Source organism: Euleptes europaea, chromosome 14, assembly GCF_029931775.1.
Source record: "Euleptes europaea isolate rEulEur1 chromosome 14, rEulEur1.hap1, whole genome shotgun sequence".
Classification (NCBI taxonomy): domain Eukaryota; kingdom Metazoa; phylum Chordata; class Lepidosauria; order Squamata; family Sphaerodactylidae; genus Euleptes; species Euleptes europaea.
The window spans coordinates 58,870,552-58,894,785 of record NC_079325.1 but is presented as its reverse complement, the minus strand read 5'-3'; the positions used below and the strand labels follow the sequence as shown (position 1 = coordinate 58,894,785).

General features: G+C 50.6%; 1 protein-coding gene across 1 annotated transcript in view; it reads left to right on the top strand.

The window, feature by feature from the left end:
* Positions 1 to 24,234, top strand: part of NOTCH1 (notch receptor 1) — a 97,952-nt gene that overhangs the window by 34,851 nt on the left and 38,867 nt on the right. Inside the window, exons 3-9 of the mRNA XM_056860203.1 lie at positions 10,294 to 10,556; positions 11,752 to 12,090; positions 16,659 to 16,781; positions 17,888 to 18,121; positions 18,837 to 18,992; positions 21,081 to 21,266; positions 22,691 to 22,804. Coding sequence (XP_056716181.1) covers positions 10,294 to 10,556; positions 11,752 to 12,090; positions 16,659 to 16,781; positions 17,888 to 18,121; positions 18,837 to 18,992; positions 21,081 to 21,266; positions 22,691 to 22,804 — 1,415 coding nt within the window. The remainder of the gene's footprint in view (positions 1 to 10,293; positions 10,557 to 11,751; positions 12,091 to 16,658; positions 16,782 to 17,887; positions 18,122 to 18,836; positions 18,993 to 21,080; positions 21,267 to 22,690; positions 22,805 to 24,234) is intronic.

The following is a 24,234-nucleotide window of genomic DNA, read 5'->3' as shown; positions in this document are numbered from 1 at the left end:
CAAATGCAGTAGCAATGCAAGGTGCCTTCTTTAGGGAGGGCTGGCCCTGTATGGAATAATCCCCTCCTGGATGGCCCAGCCTAGCTTGATTTCATCAGATCTTGGAAGCTAAGCAGAGTCAGCCCTGGTTAGTATTTGGATGGGAGACCACCAAGGAAGTCCATGGTTGCTGTGCAACGGCAGGCAACGGGCCCTCTTGCCTTGAATACCCAATGAGTCAGCTATTACTTGAAGGTACTTTTCACCCCCACGTAGAGTACCCTGCAGTGCCACAGCCAGAGGACCCCCGAGCAGAGGGTTCTCCTGATCAGTGAGAGAAGCTTCCGAGGACTGAAGCACCTTCTTGTTCAGGAATGACCTGGATGTGTGCTGCGGCTTCTTCCCCCCCCCCCCCAAATGACCCTGGGGCTTGAGGAATTTATTGCCACAAGATGTAGCCACTTGCTTTGATGTCTCTGCTCTGTTTGTGATGAGCACAGACCCGGTCATTGACTGTGCATTTTCCCTCCTTTGTGAGCTCTGAGGGTCGGCTCCCTCAATCTTCCATCTCATTTTGCTTGCGGCAACATCTTAATGCGGGGCACCTGAGCAAAGGGGAGGAAGGGAATTCATCGCTGTTAGTTGGATGTTGCAGAAGAGTGGACCTTGAAGACTTCCAAAGCGAGGCGTTCTTCATAGAATCATAGAGTTGGAAGGGATCACGAGGGTCATCTAGCCCAACCCCCTGCACAATACAGGAACTCACAACTACCTCCCCTACACCCCAGTGACCCCTGGAAGATGGCCAAGATACCCTCCCTCCCATGTACTGCCCAAGGTTATAGAATCAGCATTGCTGACAGATGGCCATCTAGCCTCTTCTTAAAAACCTCCAGGGAAGGAGAGCTTACCACCTCCCGAGGGAGCCTGTTTTACTGAGGAACCGCTCTAACTATTAGAAAATTATTCCTAATGTCAAGACGGAAACTCTTTTGATTTAATTTCAACCCGTTGGTTCTGGTCCGACTTTCTGGGGCAACAGAAAACAACTTGGCACCATCCTCCATATGACACCCCTTCAAATACTTGAAGATGGTTATCATATCCCCTCTCAGTCTTCTTCTCTTCAGGCTAAACATACCCAGCTCCTTCAACCTTTCCTCATAGGACTTGGTCTCCAGACCCCTCACCATCTTTTTTGCCTTCCTCTGGACACGTTCCAGCTTGTCTACATCCTTCTTAAATTGGGGTGCCCAAAACTGATCACAGTACTCTAGGTGAGGTCTAACCAGAGCAGACTAAAGCGATACCATCACTTCGCGTGATCTGGACACTTTACTTTTGTTGATGCAGCCCAAGACTGCATTTGCCTGTTTAGCTACCGCATCACACTGCTGACTCATGGTGTTTGGTGTACTAAGACCCCAAGATCCTTTTCGCACACACTACTGCTAAGACAAGTCTCCCCCATCCTATATTTATGCATTTAATTTTTCCTACCTAAATGCGGAACTTTATATTTATCTCTGTTGAAATGTATTTTATTGGTTTTAGCCAAATTCTCCAGCCTGTCAGGAGCATGCCATGAAGATGGTATGCGGTAGTGCGATTGTACTGCTCCCAGGTGGTGTTGTGCTGTTCTGTCCAAGGCCAGTCTGTGCCGTGTTTAGTCTTCATAGATTCCCATACTGTGGGAATCGCCAAGTGCTCCTTCCTGCCTCTGGGAAGGGGGGTGCCTAGGTTACCACTTATCTCCTTTTGCTTTTCCATATATGCTGTGCACCTTGCCTTAGCCCCTTACTAGTGTCCTTTTGAATATGGCTTCTGAAACCTGTCGATTCTAACCAATAAAACTGCTTTCATCGATTTGCCGTCTGCTGAAATCTGTTTATGGGTTCGCTGCAGGGCTAGAGCTTACATTAGGACACTAGTCCTATCCTTACTTGTTGACCTTGGCTGGAGCCCTGAAGGGTTCGCCCTCGGTTTGGGGCGCAGGACGAGCTCCCCGAGGACCCTGACATTCGGCGTGTCGTCTTGGAGGAGGCGCAGCGGACTTACGTACAGTCCGTTCAGCTGGTTGGGCTGGTGATTGATCAGTGGCGTCGCCTGGCAGTGGCGACCCCCTGGAGGACTCAGGACGCTGATCTACGTGCCCACAACAACCTTTTGGGACTTGATACTTTGCTGGAGGAGGCCCGGTTAGCGCAAGAGGACTTTACTCTCCTAACCTGGTTGTTGGCTGAGCTTACACTCCGCGGGACGCAACAGGAGTCAGCGGCCCCGATCCAGGGGCCCGAGTTCTGTTTCCCAATGGTGGGGGCTCTGGTGGGAGAGGTTCCGCAAACTGTTCCAGATCCCACCCTATGCCGCCGGGAAGCACAGAACGCTGCCGCCAGGACAATCCTGGTTCTTGTGGATTTCATGCCGGCCACGGCGACGGCAGCCGACGTCGAGAAGATACTAACTCCTGAATTCAGTTCTGCCTCTGCGGGTCTGGCTCAACAGGTCCAACCGCTGTTGGGCCAGCACAAGGAAATCCAAATACTCTTGGAGCAGTCAGCCGTACCAGTTGTGACGGCTGCCACCGCCAAACTCGAGGCGGAGCGCACGCTCGCTGACCAGAGGCGGGTGGAGGAGAAACTGTTGGCGGATGCAGCCGCCGCTGACGGCAGGAACGGGAGCGCGATCGAAAATTTGCAGGGGATCGGACTGGTCTCTCCCCTCGTTGTCTTTGGACTCCCCGGAACCTGGCCTGCCCCGGGACGTAGTGCGCAGGCAGCGGCTCACCTTTGCTCTTGACGTCCCAGAATAGGAGGGGGAGGAGGACTTGTATGCAGAGGAGGGCAACTGGAATACAAACTACCGAGCCAGCCAAGCCTTATGGACTGAGGGGGCTGAGGAGGAGATCCATGCCTTAAGGTTTCAAAACTGAGAGCTTTTGGATCGTATGGCTCATATGCAGGACCAAATGGACGTGTTGATGCGTGAATACGGTCGCCTGCAGCGAGCTCAAGTGGCACCTGCGCAGGCACCGGTCCCAGGCCAGCAACCCCCCGGCCAGCAGTCCCCGGTGCAGCCAGCACCACAGCAACCTCCGGTACAAGTGCCGCCAGGGCAGCCGGGACAACAACCCCCCGGCCAGCAGCCTCCGGCGCAGCCAGCTCCAGGTCAGCCTCCAGCACCTCCACCAGTGGGACTGGTGGTGCAGTGGAAGCAACCCCGATTGCGTGTGACATTTGATGGCTCCGCGGATACGTTGCCCTGTTTTCTTCACCAAGTAGACAGTTACATGAGAGAACAAGGGCATACCTTTCCCACGGAAGACAGCCGAGTAAGGTTTGTTTCCTCACTTCTAGCTGGAAAGGCTGCAGAATGGATGGTCCTCCAGTTTGATACCCGGGCCCGCTCCATACGGTCGCTTAATGAATTCATGCGAGCGTTGAGGAGACGTTTTGAGGATCTGTTTCAAGGGGAGAAGGCCAAAGCGGCCCTCCTACAACTCTGTCAAGGATCCTCCTCAGTCTGAGAGTTTGCGGATGAGTTCCAAAGACTCACTAATAAAATAGCGGACTGGACTGAAGCCACCTGTGTGCACTACTTCAGAGCAGCATTGCATCCTGAGATTCTAAACTGGGCATACATGCAGTGAGACCCAGCCACCTTGGAAGAGTGGATTTTACTGGCGGAAGAAGTGGAAAGCCGCCGCCAGTTTATTTCTCTTGCCCGACGGCAGGCCAGGGAGGGGGGAAGCCAAAACAACCCTCCCAAACCTGCCGCTCCTCAGGCCCCTCGGAAGCCGGCTCTACCTCCACCAGACCGAGCATTGCGGTTTCAAAGGGGAGCTTGCCTCGTTTGTGGTGCCATGGGTCACTTTGCTGCCACTTGTCCGTCACGTCCGGGACTGCCGAGTCCCACTCCCCAGCCAGATGGGACTCCTCACAGGAGAGGACGCGCCCGGGGGAGAGGCACCGCAGCCGAGCGGAGCATCCCTTCAAGACGAAAAGCGCCCCCAGCTCTACACGCCGGAGAAGTGACGACGGACCTTTCGCCAGCGGACCCGTCGGGGTCCAGGATTACAATTACTACTCCTGGGGAGAGTAGCCCCGCATCTTCAGAGGAGAGCGACCACTGGAACTCCCCAGCCCTTAACTTGGAGTCTCCTCTCGACCAGCCAAAAAACGGACTGGGTCTGCAGTAGAGGGAGCGATACCGCAGACCTCCGCAGGTGTTCCTGGGAAACAAAAGGCTTCTGTCATGGTGAGTGAAGTAGAAGAGACTGTGTATGTAGATGTGATATTATGACATTATAGAAAAAGTCCTCAATTACAAGTTAAAGCCTTAATAGACTCAGGGTGTGCCTGCTCGTTAATTAACGAAACCACCTTTAAGGCGCTCCAAATGAAGTCAGTCTCTTTACCGGCACCTGTTCAATTTGCTCAAATGGATGGCAGTGATTTCGGGGGGGGGGGCAGTCGACCGTCGCACTCACGGAGTGGCAATGGGAATTGGCCACCATTGGGAACAAATCAACTTCACTATTGTGCCCAATGTTCGATATGCTGTGGTATTGGGAGCAAATTGGCTCAAAGGGCACAGTCCCACCATAGACTGGGAAGCTGAGACCTTAACGTTTAATAACCCGCTGTGTGAATTGCACCAATACAAAGTGGCCGTTAAAACCGTAATCAAACCAACTCCTGCCCTGGTCTCGGACACCTCCAGTCCGACCCAGTTGCCACTCAACTATCAGGACTTTGCAGATGTATTTAATGTGCAGGAGTGTGATGTGTTACCCCCCCACCGCCGGACAGACTGTGCTATTGAAGTGGTGGGGGATGGAAAACTGCCAAAGGGCAAAATCTACCCAATGAGTCCTACGGAACGGGCGGTGCTCCGCGAATTCTTAGACAACAACTTGGCTCACGGTTTCATCCGACTCTCCACCGTGCCCTATTCGGCACCGGCTTTCTTCGTACGTAAGAAAACAGGAGATTTACGTTTGTGTGTTGACTTTCGAAAACTCAATGCTGTTACTCAAACAAATGCTTATCCCATCCCCCTCATTTCTGATCTCTTGGGACAGTTGAAAGAGGGACACATTTTCACCAAATTGGACTTACCGTATATACTCATGTATAAGCCAACCCGCGTATAAGCCGAAGTGCCTAATTTCACCGCAAAAATGGGGGAAAATTAGGCACCTGCGTATAAGCCGAGGGTCGGCTTACACAATGCCCCTGCCCCAGGTCGCCCTCCCACCCGGCCTCCCGGGACCTCCAGACCCACCCTGACCCCAGCGCCACCCCCTCCCGGGCCCTCCACCCCGACCCCAGCGCCACCCTAGGGGGGAGGGAGAAGAGCCCCTGAACTCCTTACTCACCGGGAGGACGAGGCCCAGTGATCAGCTGGAGGCGGCGGCAGGGAAGGCGCGCGGAGCGGGGGCAGCTGCGGGGCCTGCCTGCGTGCAGAAAGGCCCCACTGGCCGCTCCCAGGCCGCAAAAAAGGCGTGCGGGCCGGTCGCGAGGGGGCGGCCGCGGGGCCTGCCTGTGCGCAGGAAGGCCCCGCTGGCCGCTCCCAGGCCGCAGTGAAGGCGCGCAGGCCAGCGGCGGCGATGGTAAGTTCCCCCTCTCTCCCCCCTCCCCCTCCCCTACCGTATTGACCCACGTATAAGCCGAGTTGGCTTTTTTCAGCCCTTTTTTTGGGCTGAAAAACCCGGCTTATACGCGAGTATATACGGTAGTTGAGGCTTATTACAGAGTCAGAATCCGGGAGGGGGATGAATCTTTGACTGCCTTTTCTAGTTGCTTTGGAATGTTCGAATTTATGGTGATGCCTTTTGGATTAAAAGAGGCCCCGGGGGTCTTCATGCAACTCATTAATGAGATCATCCATGATCTATTGTTCAAAGGAGTGGTGGTCTATTTAGATGATATTCTCATTTGCTTTAAAACCATGAATGAGCACGTTGCCTTGGTTTGAGAGGTGTTGCAACGTCTCAGAGACAATCAGCTGTATGCTAAAGTGTCTAAGTGCGAGTTCCATAAGAAGCAATTGACTTTCCTAGGATATATTATCTCACACCAGGGACTGGCTACGGATCCTGAAAAGGTGCAAGCGGTGCTCGATTGGGAACCACCCTCTACTCGTAAACAGGTCCAAAGATTCCTCGGGTTTGCGAATTTTTACAGGGCGTTCCTCCCACATTTCGCTCAGATTGTGCTACCCATCACGAACCTCCTTAAGACTAAGGGAAAGGGGAATACAGCCACCTTACCCAACGCCCAGGTAGAGTGGACCCCCCAGTGTCAAGCCGCCTTCGCTAGTATTAAGCAGCTTTTTACATCCGAACCTGTTTTGCAGCACCCAGACTGCAATCAACCATTCGTAGTGCACGTAGACGCTTCTGACGTAGCGATGGGGGATGCACTTCTGCAGTGGGGGGAGGATGGGCACCTGCATCCATGCGCTTATTTTTCTAAAAAGTTCACTCCATCCGAACTTAATTGGGCCGTTTGGAAAAAGGAAGCCGTTGCTGTGAAGCATGCCCTGACAGTGTGGAGGCAGTTTTTAGTAGGTTCCAAGGTGCCCTTTGAAGTGTGGTCCGATCACAAAAATCTAGAGGCCCTAACAGGGGCTCGCAAGCTGTCCGTGAAGCATGTGCACTGGGCGGACTTCTTTGCCCAGTTTCGATTCGTCCTAAAATATGTACCAGGGAAGCAAAACCTTCTGGCTGACGCTTTATCCAGACTTCCCCAATATCCCACCAAGGTTGATCGGCCCACAGCGTCGCTCTTCACCCCTGCCCAACGAGGTCTGTTGCCGACTTTGGCCGTACAAACCCATTCTCAGACCCGATCCCCACCACTGCCGCTTTCGATGGGGGGGGGGGAAGCCCCGTGCCCGGCTGAGCTGACAGCACTGCCCGCCTCGCTTCCTCCTCCCCCTGAGCGGCTGACAGCCACGGTTCCCGAGGTGCGGGGACCCGAGCGCTCCGTTCAGTCGCTCTTTGCACCTGTATCGGCTCCGTCCCCTGTCAAGCTGCCCGCCGACTCCGGAGGGGGTGGAAGGACTGTCTGATTCCTTTAAGTAGACTCTCCTTCGCAGTTATCAAGCAGAATTGTCCTCGCAAACCCTCCCAGCTACTTTACTTAAACGCGGGAGTTTGGGTACAAAGATTCTAAATTGTATGTTCCGGCAGCGTTGCGGGGGGAGGTTTTGGGTTTGGTTCATGGCACCAAGACCGCCGGACATTTCGGATTCCTCAAAACATTGCATTTGCTAGGGAGACAGTTTTGGTGGGCGGGCATGCGATCAGATGTGGACTCCTTCATCCGCAGCTGCCCCATCTGTGCAGCAGCCAAACGATCATAGGGCAAACCGCCCGGACTTTTACAACCGTTAGAGACTCCCTCGAAACCGTGGGAAGTGATTGCAATGGACTTCATGACGGATCTACCCCCTAGTGGGGGAAAGATAGTTCTTTGGGTGATTACTGATCTGTTTTCGAAACAGGTGCATCTTGTACCCTGCGCAGGTATCCCTTCCGCCCCGAAATTGGCCCGCCTCTTTATGTCACATGTCTTCTGTCTACATTCCTTTCCGCGCAAGATAGTGACGGACAGGGGGTCAACTTTCGTGGCCAAATTCTGGAAGGCTTTTCTCAAACTGGTTGGAATAGAACAAGGACTGTCTAGTGCCTTCCATCCCCAAACGGACGGTCAGACTGAAAGGGTAAATGCGGTGTTGGAATGCTATTTACACTGTTACGTTAATTACCATCAAGATGATTGGGTAGACCTGTTGCCTTTTGCTGAATATGCTTATAATAATGCGGTTCACCATTCCACAGGGTTCAGCCCTTTCCAGGTTGTCCATGGTAAAGAGTTTGGCCCCACTGGTCATGTTGATGTTTCTGAGAAAGAGGGGGGAGCGGATGTGGATGGATGGGTACGTTCTATTCAAACAACCGGGCCATGGCTGGTTAAAAATCTAGGGCCAAACGGCGTTACCAGGCTCAGGCTGACAAACATCGTTCCCCCAGTCTGGAATGCAAAGTGGGGGATCTTGTCTATTTTTCCCCAAGAACCTACCCGTGTGATAAACTCAGTGCCAAGTATGTAGGTCCGTTCCCCATTTCCCGGATTATTAATCCAGTGGCTGTGGAACTCTCCTTGCCCAAGTCCCTACGAAGAATCCATCCTGTGTTCCATGTCAGTCTTTTAAAACCGTTTGTTCCTTCCCAAAAATGGCATCCTGAACCACAACCTGAAGTGCCTGAAATGGTGTGGAGGGGGGAGGAGCATTTTGAAGTGGCTATACTGGATTCTCGCATTCGCTACGGTTCCCTTCAGTACCTGATCCGCTGGAAACATTTTAGTCCCGCCCAGGAAGAATGGGTGCGCGCCAGTGATGTCTCCGCCCCCCGCTTAGTACAAGAATTTCATGCAGCTTACCCTCACAAACCCACGGTGGGAGGGTGAGGGGGGGTCTTTAGGGGGGCAGAATGTCAGGAGCATGCCATGAGGGTGGTATGCGGTAGTGCGATTGTGTTGCTCTCAGGTGCTGTTGTGCTGTTCTGTCCAAGGCCAGTCTGTGCCGTGTTTAGTCTTCATAGATTCCCATACTGTGGGAATCGCCAAGAGCTCCTTCCTGCCTCTGGGAGGGGGGGTGCCTAGGTTACCAGTTATCTCCTTTTGCTTTTCCATATATGCTGTGCACCTTGCCTTAGCCCCTTACTAGTGTCCTTTTGAATATGGCTTCTGAAACCTGTCGATTCTAACCAATAAAACTGCTTTCATCGATTTGCCGTCTGCTGAAATCTGTTTATGGGTTCGCTGCAGGGCTAGAGCTTACACACCTCAATCATGTTCCACGCATGAACACTGCCATAAATGAGGTTTATACTTGCCACAAACGTACAGATGCTCCTGATGTCTGGTTGCAGCTGATTCAGGGAGGAGAGGTGTGCACAGGGCTACTATTTAGCCATGATGGCTAAATAGAGCCTCCATATTCCAAGGCAGTGCTCCTCTGAATACCCTTTGCTATGGGATATACATTAGGGGAGGGCTGTTTCCATCATGTAGGTTTTGGTAAAAGGTAACGGTAGTCCCCTGTGCAAGCACCGGGTCATTACTGACCCATGGGGTGACGTCACTAGGGGTTTACTAGGCAGACTATGTTTGCCATTGCCTTCCCCAGTCAACTACACTTTACCCCCAGCAAGCTGGGTACTCATTTTACCGACCTCGGAAGGATGGAAGGCTGAGTCAACCTTGAGCTGGCTACCTGAAACCATCATGTAGGTTTTGAAGGGGGCATTAATTGTCCACTCTTGGAGATAGAACAGTGGAGGAGCTGTGGCGCCAGTGGTAGAGCACCCACCTGGTATGCAGAAGGTCACATGTTCAATCCCTGGCATCTCCAGTTGAAAGGACCAGTCAGTAGGTGAACGATCTTTCTCTGCCTGACCCTGGAGAGCCTCTGCCAGTCTGAGTAGACAAATACTGCCCTGATTCAGTCTAAGGCAGCTTCACGGGCCTTCGTGGTCTGATCCCATGTAGATATTTTTATGCTGTTGGGAACGTAGTTTTGAGTGAGGCTTTCCCTTTGGGTTGGTCTTTTTCGATGTGTCCTAGCCTCAGTTTATTCAGCTGTTTTTGTTGTGCTGCTCTCTATATCAGCATTTCAGGTGAGGCAGCTGCAAATCGAAAACAAATATGTAAATGCTTGGAAACACGGTGGCAGAAAAGCCTCTTGCAGCCCTTCATGTAAAGTTTCTTTGTGTGTTTCTTTGCCTGATGGTGTCAGGAAGCCGTTGCTTTGGAAAGCATTCCTCACACCCACTGCTACAAATGCAGATGTCTTCTAGGTGGGAAGTGTTAAGGAGCCCTGGGAAAAGGAAGCCCTTCTTAGGCCAGTTGTGGGCAAGTTGCCCCATGAACCCCCTGGCTTCTCCCCAGCACTTTCCGCTACCGGCAGTGCGCATGTACATCAGTGCCATGTGGATGCCGGAGCAGCAGGTGTATAGCACAGGTCGTTATCCCAAGGCATCAGGCCATGGGGAAGAGGTTGGCTGAGAGAATAAACTGAGACTTGTCTTGGATTGCACTGTCTTTAGGCAGGGTGCTCCTCTCTGAGCTTCGGTGCAATACGGGGGGTAATGATAACGACCTGCCATAAAGAGCTGTTGTGAGGATTACTGAGATAATTCCTATGAAATGCTTTGGACCAGTATCCTGAAAATGGTTGTGCTTCTGCCAGAACTGTGTGCCATGACTCCTGACCCCTTTCTGTGTCTCCTTCTGTCCACAGGTGCCCCAACAATTTTGTTGGCAACCGCTGCCAGCTGCGGCACCCCTGCCTCAGCTCTCCCTGCAAGAATGCCGGCACCTGCCATGCCATTGTCCACGATAACACTGTGGACTACGCTTGCACGTGCCGCTTGGGCTTCACTGACCGGCTTTGCCTGACTCCTGAGGAGAACGTCTGCCTCAGCAGCCCCTGCCGCAATGGAGGGACCTGTGAACTCCTCACACTGACGGAGTACAAATGCCGCTGCCCTCCAGGCTGGTCAGGTGAGGAGGGGGCGACTGCCAGGGCTTTTCCCCAAACACTGCCTACTGGGTGGAGGCTGTTCTGTGCCTGACTAGGGCAGCCACTGGCCGCGGCAGAGCCAAATCCATCCTCAGGCCTGCCTGCCCTGCCTTTTCTGGAGGCGAAGGGGGAAGCTGTTTGAGCTGCTTGCCTGGTAGAGGCTTGTGTGGGTTTGATATGGCCCTTGGCTCCTGAACCTGGGATGGGGGCTTGTGTTTGATTCGAACCATAGTAGAGGGACCCTCAAGGACGCCTTTTAATTGTAGAAGGCTAGACTGGGTCCTGATCAGGATGCCTCAGGCTAGCCTGATCTCGTCAGATCTCAGAAGCTAAGCAGGGTCGGCCCTGGTTAGTATTTGGATGGGAGACCACCGAGGAAGCCCAGGTTGCTTTGCAGAAGCAGGCAATGGCCAACCACCTCTGAACATCATTCTTGCTTTTAAAGCACTACGGGGTCACCATAAGTTGGCTGTGACTTGATGGCACTTTACACACACACACCAGGAGCCAGGTGACAACTCAAGACCCACACTGGAGGGAGGTTTCCCAGTCAGGGTTGTTGGGTGGCCTGAGCAGGATTTCACATTTACACTGCTGGTCACAGGAGACCTCTGGCACAATAAGTGGCTGACCAGGGCTCTCCAAAATCAACTGGGCAGAGATCCCATTAGCTCCGTGTGCATGCACGCGTGCGCGTGGTCCTCCTCCTGACTCACAGGGATCCAGGTTTCATTGAATAAAGAGCCATTTAAATATTCAGTTTGTTGTTGGTGGCTGGCTGGCTGGCTGGGGGCCGTTCCAGGGAAATGGGGGCACCTGGGAACAGGGGAAATACCAGCTGTCCCAGCACTGGAAGGTGAAGATTTTTGGGAAGTGAAGACCCTGAACTTTAGAACTCTCTAATTACTGTTTTATTATGTGCTTCAAGATTGTTAACCACTTAGATTATGAGACTGTTTATTCTTTGATGCTGCTTTTGAGATCCTTGTCCAGTCTGGCAGTTGCCAGAGGCAGGCTGACCCTCACAAGAGTTGCTGGCCTGTTGATGCGGGGGCTGTTGTGAAGACGGGGGTCGAGTGGGAATTTTCCTGTTACAGCTAGGTGCGTGCTCTCCTGCGTTCCTTTGCAGTTGCAGATGGGCAGCTAACAGCCATGTTCTCTGTGTTTGGCTTCCAGGTAAGACTTGCCAGCAGGCAGATCCATGTGCCTCTAACCCCTGTGCTAACGGTGGGCAGTGCGTGCCTTTTGACTCGAGCTACGTGTGCAAGTGCACGCTAGGCTTCCACGGAGCCAACTGCAAGGAAGACGTCAACGAGTGCAGCCGCACACCGCCCATCTGCAAGAACGGTGGGACCTGCGTCAATGAGATCGGCTCCTTCCAGTGCCACTGCAGGCAGGCATACACAGGCCACACTTGTGAGCACCTCTATGTGCCCTGCTATCCCTCCCCCTGCCAGAATGGGGGCACCTGTGGCCAGACCGGGGACACCACCTATGAATGCACCTGCCTTCCAGGTACCATCACTCCTCTTGCCTTGGTTGTCTTCGGTGCTTCCAAGTCAGTGTGGGGATAGATGACTGCTGCTCCTGGGGCTGTCCCTGAGATTGGGGTTGCTCAGGGGCAAAAGTTTGTTCCTGCACTCACCTGCACTGAGTCCGATTTCACTGAGCAGCTATTTTTAGGAAAGTCCAATCCTTTCAGGCTAGCCCGGTTAGATGGAACGGTGGTTGCAGTTCTGTTAGGATAGTTAAGTCCTCCACCCCCGTGTGCCCCCTGTCTAGCCTCAGCCCATGCGGTGGATGCTGCAGGGCTTCAGGTGGTGGACTCCTCAGCAGTCTTGGCCAAGGGCCGTTCGGGACATCTCTTCCCTTTTTGTGCTTTGGAAACCTTTTCAGAAAATACCTGTTTAGAAGAAACCTTTTGTAATTCTGTCCGCAAGTATAAAGTGCAGGAGTTCGGGAGAAAGTCTCCCCTGATTCACCAGTGTCTGCAAAATGCTGTGCTGCCCTGTCTGCAGATGCTTTTGAAACCCAGTTACTGGAATGTGATGTTAGAAGGTGGCCCGGGTGTTTTGGCAGATGGAGGCCTTTTTCTCATCCTCCTGCCCTTTCCACAGTCATGCTGGGTGGAGAGACCTTATCTGTTGTTGCATCAAACACCCGGCCTCAGGCCCACAGCCTTCATGCTGGTTCTCTCCCCTGTCTCGCACACAAGCCAGTACCCACCACCAGAGTGGCCAAGTGTAGAATGGTTTCATTGGCCCCATCAAAAAGCCATAACTTACAGTGCCTAAATAGCATTGAAATTGAAAACTGAAATTTGCAGTGACATCCTTCCTTTGGTAGATATTTGCCCCATGTGCTGCATGGGAGGCTTTCCCTGTATCAACGGCTGTGTCTATCAGATCCTACCACTGTGTGAAAAAGGCAAAGGAGAAAGTTTTTGTGATAACAAAATGGGCAGAACTATCAGCAGGCAGACTGCTGGATTCTTCACAGTAAACTCTTCATTTTTATTTTCCGTTCCAACTGCTGGTAATCTGATCTAAGAGCCGTATCACCATCATTTGAAGCCCCATGTGGAAAACAGTTGTGCCCCGCCAACTGATTAATCTTTTGGACAGGATAAAATGGGTCATTTTGTGTCCACTGCTGGATTGCTTCATTTACTGCCTTTCATCTTTCCCAGAACACAATTGTGTTTGCTCTTATTGTCATTGTCCTAATTCTGGTGGGTGGTCATAAATGTCCCCCTTTTTTGCAATTCATCTGACCTGGGACCAGTAAATCCAGGTGACAATTTTCCTTGTAAGCAGGATATCCCCCCCTTTTTTTTACCCCAAATTTCCCAGTCTTTTTCCACTTAAAGTTTTTGGGGAAAGTCCTGGGGGGGAAATCCTTGTCTCTTGAATATTTCTGGTTTTCCCCTGTGTCTTCACATCTGTGTTCTCCCAACAAAGAGGGCAACCCAGGCCATTTCTATCCCAAATGATAATACTACCTGTCTGGATGCAAACTGGGGGGCACCCAGCAGGTCATCCAATAAGGTGGGGGGGGGGCTTTCTGGAGCTCAGTGTGTACAGTCCTGGCACAGTAGATGCTTCCTGGTGGTTTTCTTTTCCACAGTCCCGAGAACCAGAGCAGTTTTGTCGTTGTTCAAAAGAGAAATCCCAGCTCCAGCCTTGGCACCCCAGTACTGGGAGGCAGCCAGAGTCGAGGGCCTGGGCCTCTATGTCCTGTTTATTTGTCCCTCCAGGGCAGCCAGTTGGCCACTGCGTTTGACAGGATGCCAGGCTAGATGGACCACTGGTCTGATCCAGCAGGCTTTTTGGGTGTTCTTCCACTTGAAAGTGTTGGGCGATGCTTTGAATTTTTTCTGTGTTTTTCCCTCTTGGCACATCTGCTTATGCCAACATTTGTAGTACCTTTTTTTTTTTTTTGCAGCCCCAGCTAAATGCACTCTGAGGACACTCTTGAAGGCTATTTCCAAGTTGCCCTCAGCAAGCCTCAGTTCCTCTGGGATCCTTTGGCCCCACTTTGTATTATGTTTATTTATTTAGAATTTTTTTATGCTGCCTCTCCAGGAACTTTTCTTAGGTGGCTATCAGAATAAAAACAATAAAAACAAATAACTAAAAATATTAATTAAAATCTGTCATTAAAATCCCATCAGTATAAAAAATAGACCATAAAAACAGACCACGGACAGCTTGAAGTTCTCTCTCTGTCTTTCCCCCTCTCTGTCTCTCTCTGTGCACACTAAACAGAGTTATATCCTTCTATGTCCATTGAACTCAGTGAGCTCAGAAGGGAGTAACTGTGTTTAGGATTGTGCTGTTAGTGTTGCAGTCTGCTGGGCCTGTTTAGGGGGGATGATCCTGGCTTCTCACTTCTGTTATATAAAAGAGAAAGGCATCCTCTGTGAAATGAGGGAGGGTTTAAAACCAGGATCAAGGCACTTTCATGAGATCTGGCAGCAGGCCCAAAGATTTCTTGAAAGATTATGGTTTTATTGTATTGTTTTTACTCTGTGAGTCAGCTCAAGCAGGCCTCGGAAGAGGCGGCACAAACATTCTTTTAAACGACCCCGCCCCGCCACAAACTCGAGCCCCTTGGGGCCTGTCCTGAGAAGTTCATTTGACCCCGCTTTGAGGAAGCGCTTTACAATAATGCTGCTCCTGTTCCTAGCACCCTGCCCTGTCGTCTTCACATCACCTTGGCAGGGCTGGATTTAAACCTGATGCTGGCGGAGGTAAAAGCTCTCCCTTCTTGGACTTGGTACTGGGGCCAGATGCTGCACAGCTGCCTCACACAGGGAGTGGCTCAGTTTAAACCAGGCACTGCGGAAAAGCCCCACAGTGTTTCTTTGGCCAGTGCTGTGGTCCTATCCAGCCTGAGGTAGGTCAGGCAAGGAGGGGCTGAGACAGCAGCTTGCCAAAAGATGTCTGGTTAATTCAGGGCTGAGGCTGCACGTTTGTGGAAGGAGGTGATTTTGGAACTGGGACAGCCCTCAGCCAGCACTCAACCCCTGTGTGCCACTTGCTTGTTTTTTTTTTTTTTTTTTTTAACAGAACCAGCATGGTATAGTGGTTAGACTAGGATCTGGGAGACCCGGGTTCAAATTCCCATTCTTCCATGGAAGCTTGCTGGGTGACCTTGGTCCAGTGACTCTCTCTCAGCCTAACCTACCTCTCAGGGTTGTTTGATGATGAAATGGAGGAGATGAAAATGGTTTAAGCCTCTTTGGGTCCCCATTGTGGAGAAAGACAGGTGGCAATGAAGTAAATAATAAAATAAACAAACATACACACCTTTTGGGGGGGGTGATTATACATATCTCCTTGAACCAGGCTAGTGCATCTCCATAACTGTGACATACAGAGAGGTGGAGGATGTGTTTTTTTCCCCCCTGTGGCCCTCAGAATGTGAGATTATGGCTGTGACTTCATGGGTTGTTGTTTTTTTCCTTATTGACATGAGAACAGCTTAATGGACACCCGGCATCTACTACTTTTTTTGAGTGTCAGTAAAAAAATCCCAGTGCCTATAAACTGAGAGTGTCCTTTAGTAGAGGTGGAGGGAGTTCCTTCATATGGCTGTGGTTGTTTCTGCATACAGTTGAAGTGAGAATGTTGGTAACGGGCTCAGAATTCGGCTTCTTCTCTTCTTGTAATAAAATACTTCACTGTGTTCATCAGAATTCTGGGTAGCTGCTCGACTGCAGTCTAGAAGGTTGGCCTGTTAGGCTTGGCCTGGTTGTGCCCAAGCCAGGTTGGGACTGCTGGTGGTCCATGGGGTGGGAGCTCCCACCACTGCAGTTTGAAATGTGGCCGGGAGGCTGGAGCTAAGCCCATTGAGAGATATAGCAAAAATATGCTTGAGGCGAGCGATCACAATGAATGATGGAGGACGGCTGGCTGTTCCCCCTCTGGCTGTAGCCAGAACTAAGGAGAGTTAGTAGCTGGGAAGAGAGGGATGCTCTCCTCACCCCCTCTCTTCTCTCTGTCAGTTCCAGAGCAGAGGGTTTTGGCAGTTGTCTTGGAGAAAGGAAGGGATCTTCTAGGCCGCCTCATTCAACCCTTGCTCAAGGCAGGAAATTGTAAGCAAAGGCATCCCAGAGGGCTGGCTGACAGCCTTGTGCTTGAGCACTTCTGAGAGGCTGAGTTTTCATTAAGCACACTTTTGAAGCATTAAAATTCTTAACACATTTTATCTCATTAATCCTACATCGGTTGTGTAAAGCAGACCATTTGTAGTTTTGGAGGAAATTGGGGGCAGGGGCTAGAGCTTGCCTGAGACCATCTAATACGTTTCATGACGTGAGGTCTGGACTCTGTGGTCTACTCTGAGGCACTCCACCATTTCAGCTCTTTGGTCCCTCAATGGGCTGGGATTCTACCAGTGCTGAGCTTGGGGAAAGGAAATGTTTTTTATCAAGGGTGGAGGTGGGGAAGCTACTGGCTTGGGACAAGTCTCCTGATCGAGTGGGCATCCCTGTTTCCATGGAGTGAGGTTCCGTTGCATTTCCTGTCAGGTCATGTTGGCACTTGTGCAAAAAAATTGCCTTCTCTACCAATTGGCAGGTTTTACTGGCCAGAACTGTGAGGAAAATCTTGATGATTGCCCAGGAAACAGCTGCAAGAACGGAGGCACCTGTGTGGACGGGGTGAACACCTACAACTGTCAGTGCTTGCCTGAATGGACAGGTAAGGGTGAGCCTGAGGGTAACCAGGTTGGGCCTTTGCCAGGGCCCAGCAACTGGCTGGACTCTTCTTCCCAAACAGGCCCTTGCAGGAGGCACCCATTGAGCTTGGAGGCAGCAGGAGAGCACCGGGGGTGTGTATGTGCCTGCTCCAGGCCGGGGAGGGTCCGCCAGAATCTTGGAGCTGGCAGTGAGAGAGAGGGTACCCTTTCCCTAAGAGGCAAAAAGAGGGGCTGCGACCTGACAGCACTTTACACATACAAACAAAACTCACCCCATTGGAGAGATTCTGTTGCCACAATTGGTTTAAGATTACCATAACCTTTGCATTTTAGAAACTTGTATTTATCTAGTCTTCTTATGCATTCGCACTTCAAGATCAGAATTTTAAACTCCATCTCTTGCTTGGCAGTGATTGTCACCAACTTTTTATTTTGTCATGCCGTAGTGCTAGATCAGTACCAAAGCCCAAACCTATTTTTCCGCTAGAATTTAAATGTTTAAAAATAGTCTGTGAAAGGTAAAAATTGAGAATTTGAACTAAGTTTTAGGTTTTATAACTATTCCTTGGCTCAGTCCTTTCTCCTCAGGAGCCAAGCATAGATACTCCAGTTTTATGATAGAGAGAGAAGAACTTTCCTACGACTGTGATGCAGAGAAGCAAGAGGCGACCTGCATTTGGTACTGGGGTCCTGTATAGTCTGGCAGTGTCAGTTCTCAGTGCTGCTTCATGTATGATTGCTACAGGATGTTATACTCCAGATGCTTTAAATGCGCAGCTGGAAGTGTAGAATATGAACCTAACAAACCTGTGTCTACCAAATGTGTGCCATGCAGGTTTGCTAGTCAGGAAAACAGGATTGGTAAACGGTGCATTTGCTTTGCTTAATTATGTGAGTGGACCATCATGTTCAGAAATATCTGTGTGTTAATCCTGCAGACTGGTAAATCCAGTACAGTGGCCAGTACCAGTACTCTGTGATCAGAGGCCACAATGCATGTGGCCAGTGGTTGTGCTGGGAAAGAGGTAAACAGTCTGAGCACACGACAGGGAAGAGCTCTCCTTTCCAGAGTAGTTGGGTGACCATGTAATTTTCTCTACTCTCCTAGGCCAGTACTGCACTGAAGATGTGGATGAATGCCAACTGATGCCCAATGCTTGCCAGAATGGTGGTACCTGCCACAACACACATGGTGGCTATAATTGTGTGTGTGTCAATGGCTGGACGGGTGAGGATTGCAGCGAGAACATTGATGACTGTGCCAGCGCAGCCTGCTTCACAGGGGCCACCTGCCATGATCGCGTGGCTTCCTTCTACTGTGCATGTCCACATGGACGAACAGGTACCAGTCAAAAGAAGACGGGAGGATTGGTCCCAGAAGGGAGACCAGGGAAACAGGAAGGGATGAGCAAAGCCATGGCAGAGCGAGCATAGGGAGGATACCTCCTTTGGGGGGAGGACTGGAGACTTTGGCCTCTTGGAATGCATAATGACTCATGCAGGGAAACATGCCAAGAGCCAACACAGCTGGTCATTGGGGTGTAGATGAAGAGCGAATGTCAGCTTTGGGGTGGTGGTGGGTGCCCTGTGGCAGCTCTATTTCTTTTCCTGTCTTACAAATCTCTTGGAGAGAAAAGTGCCATCTCCCCTGGGGAGCAGGGACAGTGTTCTTCAGAGACTAGGTGGGGCATCAGAAGTGTATTTTGTTGTACAAATTGGCAAGTGGTCAGGCTCTGTAATTAAGTTGGCATTGTTAGAGAGAGAGGTCTTCAGTCTGGATGGGGGGCATCTGGGCAGGCTTGTGCATCCTTGGTAATCAGGGCATCGCTGTGATGTAGCTCTAACCTTGTGTTCTTCATGCGTTGGTCTGGATGTCATTGGTCAGCCTAGAGTCCAGGCTGCCTTTAATCCAGGCATGGACGGGTCTTGATCCCTGTGGACCCGCAGCATGGAATTTCCTTGGAGCACGATGGCGTTTGAAGGAGGGTGGGGTGGGGAGGGAGGGGAGGTTCCTTGTTTGAGGAGCTCTTTCAGCATTACTGCCCATCCCCTAACAGGTTTGTTGTGCCACCTTGATGATGCTTGTATCAGTAACCCATGTAATGAAGGCTCCAACTGCGACACCAACCCTGTCAATGGAAGGGCCATCTGCACCTGCCCCTCGGGCTACATGGGACCCGCTTGCAATCAGGATGTGGACGAATGTTCACTGGGTGAGTTGCCCACACTTTACCAACCAGAGAGAAGGTGCTGGCAGGTTCATGTTCAGGGGATTCAGGACAAGCTTGCTGTTTCTTGCCCAGGGCAAAAGCCTGGAGAGGGTGGAGGAAATCAGGAACTGGCAGCTGGGCGAGGGACAGGGCAGGTGATTTTCAGAAGGCTAAAATGACCCAGGCAGCAAGTCCCAAAGCAATCCCAAGGCAGAGCCCGTGGCAGAAGAGTCCAGCAGTGTTTTGCAGCTCTGGATGGGCTGCCCTGTTTACCTGGGAGAGGGCCTGTGGGAAGGTCTGCACAAGGGGGTGTGCTTCCCTGGTTTTAGGGGTGGTGTCAGGAACCAAAAGGCACCAGGAGATGGCGGGCCTTCGGGCAGAGCCCCAAGCTGGCCAGGAGCTAGCCCTGTGTTGAGACTAAGGGGGCTGACTTCCCACAATGCACACGGTTAAGTGCTAATATAGACCTCCGTTTCTGTGTTTTTTTTCTAAAATAAACTTTGGTTCTTGTTAACTTTTTAAAGCAAACTGTCTTGTGCCTGTCAGTTTTTAAAGTTTTTTAAAAGTTTTATTTCAATACACAAACATTTAAAAATAAACATTATAGTATTACAATTTATATGGAGCTTACTTTTTTAAATTACATTTTAGTAGTTCACTTCTTTTGAGTTACATTATATTCTCATATATCTTCATATCTAATAACATTTATTGTAAAACATGTAAATCAAAAAAGAAGAAAGATTTAGGTGATTTAATTTTCAACCATATAATTAAAAAAGACATTCCATTTTTTCCCTAAAATTCTGAAATTGGTCTATTATGTATATTACGTATAAAGGATGTTAGTTCTGCCGAAGTCACATATTCAGTTAAATTACAGCCCATTCCTGACCCGAAAGGACGAAAGTCCTTAGGAGGCCAGGAAGGGGCTATGCTGGCATTTGGCCACCTGCCCTGGCGCCCGTGCCACTTACGCCACCCAGGGTGGCACTGACACTGGCGGGGGGACCCAGATGCCATCCTCCAGCACTGCCATGGCAGCACCAACCAGGGACACCGGCTTGGCCTCCTGCCGGCGTCCGGACAGGGCACTTCTGGGCGCTGTCCTTCCGGGGGTGGAGCTGCTGGTAGGCAGCTTCCAGACCTCTTTTGGGCTGGGAATGCCCCCCTCTGAAACAGCATTGCTGCGCCAACTTTTTGCTGGAATAAAAATTTTAAAAGCTTTTTAAAGCCTTTAAGCAGCCAGGGAACGGCTTTGGAGGCACGGCGTCATCGTCTTGCCTCCGTTGTCCCCAGCCTCCAAAAAACGCAGGAATGAGCTGTCAATCATCCACTCATTCAAAACTGGGTATTTCTCTGCCTTCCATTTTGTTGCATATGTTACTCTTGCCGCCATTACCATGTACTTAAATAATTCACTATATCTTTTGGGGATATTACTTGATAAGATATTAAGTAGCATATTTTTAAGATCCATCGCAAACTTACCTTTTACCTCAGTTATCAATCCAGGCCTGGGTGGGGTATATTCAGGCCCAGATCCTCTCCTTGAACCCAGTTTTTCTCTCTTCTTAATTTCCTGCTGGGAACCCCAGTGCAATAGAATAGGTGGGAAATGATGTTGTGACAGGAGGGGGAAATCCATCGCAAGAGGTCTTAACTCTTTCCCTTCCAGCCATTTCTCCACTGCCCCCCACAAAATGGCTTTTCCCCTCATGGGGAGGAATACCAGTGCCTGCATCTTTTCTCCCACAGCTTGTGAGAGTGGTTTTGAGTGGGAAAATGGCTGGGCGGCAGGACTGGGTAAATCAGAGCCAGGCCCACTAAGAACATAAGAACATAAGAAAGGCCCTGCTGGATCAGACCCAGGCCCATCTAGTCCAGCAGTCTGTTCACCCAGTGGCCAACCAGGTGCCTCTAGGAAGCCCACAAACAAGACGACTGCAGCAGCATTATCCTGCCTGTATTCCTCAGCACCCAATATAACAGGCACTGTTCTGCTTCTAATACTAGCAGTCTTGGCATGTGTTTGGCCTTCAACCTCAGTTGGAGCTGTCTTACTGGGTTCTCCCTCCTTTTTTCTTTTAGGTGCCAACCCTTGTGAACATGCTGGGAAATGCCTCAACACAGAGGGCTCCTTCCAATGTCAGTGTCAACAGGGCTACTCTGGCGCTCGGTGCGAGATTGACGTCAATGAGTGCTCCTCGAATCCGTGCCAGAATGATGCCACCTGTTTGGACCAGATTGGGGTCTTTCACTGTATTTGCATGCCAGGTAAGCCAAAGGGACATCGTTTCTTCCTTAAACCTTAAGCTTGTGGCTGCATTGAGCCGACTTCAGCTGCTGCCCTCTCCTTCTTCTCGATTTCAAGAGGGCAAAGGGAGAATCCTGGCTGCTGTCATATGGAGGCAATTCTCTGTGTGTCTCTTGTTGCTACTACGAATGCAGAATACAGTGGCCACGGAACATCCACACAGCAGTTTTTCCTATACTTTTCTTGCCCGAACCTCCCACAGCCACCATTCCCCCTTCCACTGGAGAGGGTTTTTTTTTAAATTGAGAATTGCTAGATCACTATATCATTATTACACTATAGCAATCTTTTGCCACCATCTGGTAGTTAGCAGCTTTCATGTTTTTACAGAAGTGTCTAGCACTTTTTGTTGCAGATGTATAAGGGGGACGAACCTTTCCCCTTATAATTCTGCAATAAAAAAATGCTGGAGCTTACTTTAAAAAAAATGAAAGCCGAGAAATAGTGGATTATGGCAATATATATTTTATAATGCTATAGCAATCTAGCAATTCCTGATTTAAAACGAAACAAAACACCCCTCTGAGGGATGAATGGTGGCTGTGAGGAAAATGACAGCAATGTGGGCAGGATCTGCCCTTCCTGTCCATGTGGCATCCAAAGGTTCTTTAACTGTTTCTTTCCAAAAAGACCCTACTGAACCAGGTATGTGAAAGATGACAGCAAAATTGCGGGGGGGGGGGGCACAGAAGCAAAATGACATCATGTGGGTGCTCTCAAAAACAGCCCTGCAGTAAGGCAGCCAAGGCAAAGCAAAGCGTATGTGTGAAACAGTCACTCTGAGGCTTGTGCGCTGCTCTTTCTTGACTCAACGATTTTCTGGCTACAAACATCAATTAAAGTTGACTTGACCAAAGGTCAAAGTCAGAGTTTTAAAAGTAAACTTGTAAAATTCAGTATCTTCATCCTGCCATAATGATGCTGTTTGGTGGGGGCAGCTGTTGAGGTCTCCAGAGATCATGAAACCTGCACAACGTGTGACCCCTGAAGGCAGCCTACTTGTGTGGCAGTCCTCTTTTTGCTGCCTGCTGGGGTGTGTATGTGTGGTGTGTGTGAGCAAAATGGGCTTGCCAGGCTGCGTGCAGCTTAATGGCTCACAAATTATGCTGGACTCAGGTAATCCCCCCAAAGAACTTCTATTCTGAAGTTTTCCTGGGAAGAAGGTGGTGGGAGGCACAGGAGCAGACATGGGAGCAGGTTTGATGTTGCGGAATTATGGGAAGTGTGACTAACCAAGCAGGAACAATTGGGTCATAAAGGGGGCGGAGGCAGCCTCCCATTGGCCATGAGGTCCAGGGGACAGGGCATCGCGGCCGCCCGTGTGCACTCCATTTCCTCCCTGTGAGAGAGGCCTTGATTTCCTTCTTCTTTTTTTACTCTGCAGGATACGAGGGCGTTTATTGTGAGATCAACACAGACGAGTGTGCTAGCAGCCCCTGCCTCCATGATGGGAACTGTGTGGACAAGATCAACGAGTTTGTTTGCGAGTGCCCCCTGGGTAGGAGAAATGCAGCAGTCGATGATTGCTTTGTTTGTGGCGCAGAGCCTTTGTAGTGGAAACGGAGCAGGAATTAATCCACCAGCCAGAGGCAAAGTTGGCCTGGCAGATTTAAGCCCGGCTGAAGTGTGCAGTTAGTGGGAGGGAGCAGCATACCTTTTTGCCTTATCCTTTATGTTTCTGGCAACTCAAAGGAATTTGTTGGTGAGATGGACAGGGAACCTTAAAATTACACATTTTGTGGGGGGCTTTGCTTTGAGAAAATTTTGGCAAGAGAGGCCGGCACAGTAGATGTTTAGCTGTGGTAGCTAAGTAGAACTTCCCTGTTGAGAGACTCTCTACTTCTGAATACCCGATGCTGTCGCCTCCCTGTCTTACCCTTCTCAGGGCTGCTGAGAGGCATCAGGCTGGTCCTTTGATGGAAACGGCGCTCGTACTGTTCTCTTGTTGAGGAGTGGGGCAAATGAGGCTTTGGGAGCATCAGGAGCAAGTTGGCAGAGGTGGAAAGTCGTGGGGAAGGGTGCGAAGGAGAAGAGGGGTGCAGCTGAAGCTGTCTGGGGTTGATGCTTACATGCAGAGCTCACTCCATGGTGTGCATCCCCCCCCCACCAACTGGGGAGGTGGGCATGTAACAGGTGGGCTCCTTGGGCGAGCAAGCCCACCCACCCCCCATGCTCCTCTCTTGCAGTTCTGATTAAAAGAATATCTAATTCCTTCGAAATACATATAACATGTGGATGAATGAAATGTGTGTTTTGAAACTGCTGGCCAGTGAGCCAAGAGGAGGCAGCTCCCCACCGAACGGGTGTTTGGTCTAAAAGCTGGGTTTGCTGCCCCGTGAAGTAGGGAGTGGTCCAGCTCTGAGAACTGGCACCAGGCAAGCAGGATGACCCCTGGCAAAATATGGCTGAAGGAAGAGCTCTTCCACTGTTTTCTATGAGGATGGAGATGGACGCACGCGGGGCACTTTCCCCTCTTCCGATAAAAGGAACCTTTTCTGTATCACTCCGATATGGGGGTCGGGTACTCTCAGAAAAGTGTTCCTCTCCTCCTATCCCACAGCCTTTCAGCATAAAGAGACCAAATGCTGCTTCTCCTGCCTGGGAGTGAAAGAGAGGGAAGATGAGGAGCAATTTAAATAACAGTAGCAGAAAACTTTGCACTTGAAAAGGCTCCAGTTTGTGGGGGAGCTTAGAAGGAGGCAGGGTTGATTTAAATAAGGTATCAGAACACATGGCTGTGAGGCCAGACAATGGGCGAGGGCTGGCTAATCCTTGCAATGGGGTTTGGCTCCCCTAGAGATGCAAATCAGGTTCTCAGAACTGGGTTGGTTGGGCAGCAGTTTCCATGGCGAAGGAAAGCTGGCCTGGAAAAACTTGATTCTGGGGGAGGGGGGAAATTCTCTTCCCTATTGGCGAGGGTTTAGAGAC